This window comes from Triticum dicoccoides, chromosome 7A (assembly GCF_002162155.2).
Source record: "Triticum dicoccoides isolate Atlit2015 ecotype Zavitan chromosome 7A, WEW_v2.0, whole genome shotgun sequence".
NCBI lineage: Eukaryota > Viridiplantae > Streptophyta > Magnoliopsida > Poales > Poaceae > Triticum > Triticum dicoccoides.
Window position 1 is genome coordinate 590,887,787 of NC_041392.1, and position 2,947 is coordinate 590,890,733.

The 2,947-nt window shown below is 46.0% G+C and overlaps 1 protein-coding gene across 2 annotated transcripts; it reads right to left on the bottom strand.

Annotated features, from left to right (window-relative positions):
- Positions 1-264: 264 nt before the first annotated feature.
- Positions 265-2,941, bottom strand: LOC119332790. Of its 2 annotated transcripts, none has more exons than XM_037605942.1 (3): positions 2,772-2,941; positions 2,504-2,671; positions 265-530 (listed from the first exon to the last, which is right to left on the bottom strand). In XM_037605942.1, exons 1-2 carry the CDS (start codon positions 2,880-2,882, stop codon positions 2,549-2,551), a joined length of 234 nt encoding a protein of 77 aa, XP_037461839.1. In that variant the 5' UTR covers positions 2,883-2,941; the 3' UTR covers positions 265-530; positions 2,504-2,548. The 2 variants fall into 2 exon arrangements, with proteins under 2 accessions (XP_037461839.1, XP_037461840.1); XM_037605943.1 differs by lacking the exon at positions 265-530 and adding an exon at positions 552-744.
- Positions 2,942-2,947: the final 6 nt, after the last annotated feature.

Here is a 2,947-nt window from a genome sequence, read left to right on the forward strand (position 1 = left end):
GGACGGTGGGGCAGTGGGCGCCGCAAGACGGGCATGTAAGCTTGCGGCGACAGCGGTCCGTCAGTGAGCACTCTGAGCAGATGTTTCGGTGGCCGCACCGCCCGACCGCCACCCTCTCCATCTCCAGGGGATGGAGGCACTCTTGGCAGCGTCGGAGGCGCTCCATGATCCGGCAAGGGCTCCAGCGACTGGTCGAGTCCTTTTGCCGGGTGCCGGTGCCGCGTGGATCTTATAACGACGGGAGCACGACGTGCGGGAGAAAACGAGCACACAGAGGAAACGCTTTTGGAAGGTTACAACATACTCCGAATTGCCCTCGAAGCATACTCATACAGCTACGATCCATTTTCACACAGCAGGGTCCGAATCTTACAGTACTTGCAGAGTTGCAGTTAGGCTCAACTTCCAACTGGTGCACACTCTTTCTCCACAAAGAAAAGGGGAAGAAAAATTATCTCTTCATGTTCACAAAACGACCATAGACGCAAGAGGCACACCTCTCAAGAAGCTTTGAGCCGCTAGATTATGTTCTGCAAATAGACATGAATGAATGAATGAATGAAAAGTAGTTGGTTCAAATCCAACTGAATGTGCTTGGGCTATGCGAGAGCAAATATGCAGAATGAATAGCAGTCTGTTCAACATGGCGAATTCTTCCAGAAGTATTACTACAAAATTGTTCAAAAGAAGAATGAACTCCTACAAAGCTCCTGATGGCAGATATCCAACACGTCAGGTTATGTTCTGCAAATAGACATGCATGAATAGTGGATTATGCTATACTGGTTTGCATGTTCAGGATGTAATGAGAAAAGCTATCACGTGGGCTTTCGGATGAGTCATGGCAAGAAATATTGCTGAAACAGAAAAAGTCATGTACAAACCTTTTGGTATTCCTCTTGGTTTTTTTAGCATCATCAAAAGCTTTTATGAGAACTTTAACAATGAGAAAATTGTAGTCTTCAGGGTGCTTCTGTGAGCAATTTAATGTTAGAAGTGTGCCGGTGCTCTACTACGTGGCACGTCGGAGTTCTTCTGTAGTTCTGTTATATGCCTTTGGATTTTACTATCTAATAATGCAGAGTATGTTGCATCTACAATAGTCAATCATTTGATTTTTCCATTATCTGATGCTTTTTTTTTGAATAGTTTGGATTGCTTACCACATGTGTCACGTGGTCAATTATCTGATACTTTACAGCATTGCCACTTCTCGTATGTTGGACAACAGATACCTTTCGGAAAAAAAGAGCACTACTCCTTAAAAAATCAGTTCAATTTCTTTTGTCTACATATTATTATGTATATTGGCAACTGAAAGTGCAGGAGCCAGGAATTGTCTTCAACAGCTCGAACCCACATATAGGTTAATCAAGCCCCCTATTTTTGCATGGAGATACAACCCATAACTGAAAAGCTAGACACGTACAAATTACTTGTTGTTCACCATGAAAAAGCTTATCTAGTTCGATTATGTCTCTCTATGTTACATTGCATACCTGATTCTTGTCTTGCCAGTATATGGATACCTGAAATTCTCTATCTGCTTAATTACCAGCCCACTCTTTCAAATGAACTGCTGGCATGCATGAAGCACAGATACATTTTATTGCTAATGTGTTCATAATTGTATGTGCTTACAACTTCCAACAAACCAATACATTTTTATATGATGTTCTCCACATAACCAAATTGGATGTCGTGACAAAGAACTTTAGAAACTTGTCGTCTTTTATGTGTTACTTGAAATATGTTTGTATTTTGTGGTTTCGCCATTACGTTCACGAAGAAGTGCTATTGTGAGGCAGCTGACAGCTTGAGATAACCTTTGTAGGGTAACCCCTACATAATTGCCATTGCCATTAATGCAGTGCCTCTGGTCACATTAAAAAACAAATTCAGTTGCCATGGTCGTCAACCTGGAGGGAGTTCTGACAATTTTCTGTTTATACACAAGCTCGAACTCTTAACTTGAACAATTCATTTATTTCTATTAGTTGGACCCAAATGGGGTCCTAAAACTTCAGCACGCCAATCATGCGGCCATGCCAAGTGCCACTGCCAGAGCTATCAGCACTGCCAAAAATGACCAAATTTGTTGATTTTCTATGTGCCTAATCCACCAGTGTGGTAATGGCAATGCCGACACTAGTAGATTAAGCCAGACTTATAACGAGCCTCAGCGACTTGTTCCACATTGTATACCTGAACCTCAAAGAACTGAAGCACTAGGCAGGTTGCGACAACAATGATACTGACAATCTGACATAGCTAGATGGTAGCAAGGCATAGCGCACATTTACATTTGGTTTTCGGCTGGATCAGATAACCGCAGGCAAATTGGAGTGCTAAAGCTTAAATCCGGACAGTAGACCAAGGTACTAACAGGCAATACAAACAGCTCTGAATTTTGGCATCAGGCTCCGAAATTTATGATGCAGTTCATACCACAAAAGTACACATCTATCAAAGAGGCATGGTAGTTACAAGTAGTACTACTCACCTAACAGCTCGGGAAGGCGAGCCGGAACAACAGGATGAGAGGAAATCACGAGTCCGGCAAGACCTGCGCCTGGTCCTCGCGGCGCCCCTCGTCCTGGAGCTGCTGCGCCTCCTTCTCCTTGGCGAGCAAGTGCGCCTCGTACCTCCGCAGCCTCTCCTCCATCCTCACCTGCAAGAGCGGACGTGAGCGCGGCGGCTTCGACCAAAATGATTTGCAAATCGCGGTAGGTAGGTTGGACGGGGGACGGGTATGGCGGGGGTCGGCGTGCCTTGTAGGAGGTCTCGATGCGGTGCATGACGTAGAAGCCGAGGCCGCCGCCGAGGATGGTGCCGGCCATGATCCGCACGTACGCCCACCGGCGCGACCCGGGCGGCGCCATTTCTCACTGACCTTGCTACGCCGCCGCCGCCCGTAGAGGTGGATGGGGCGCCCGGCTCGACGGAG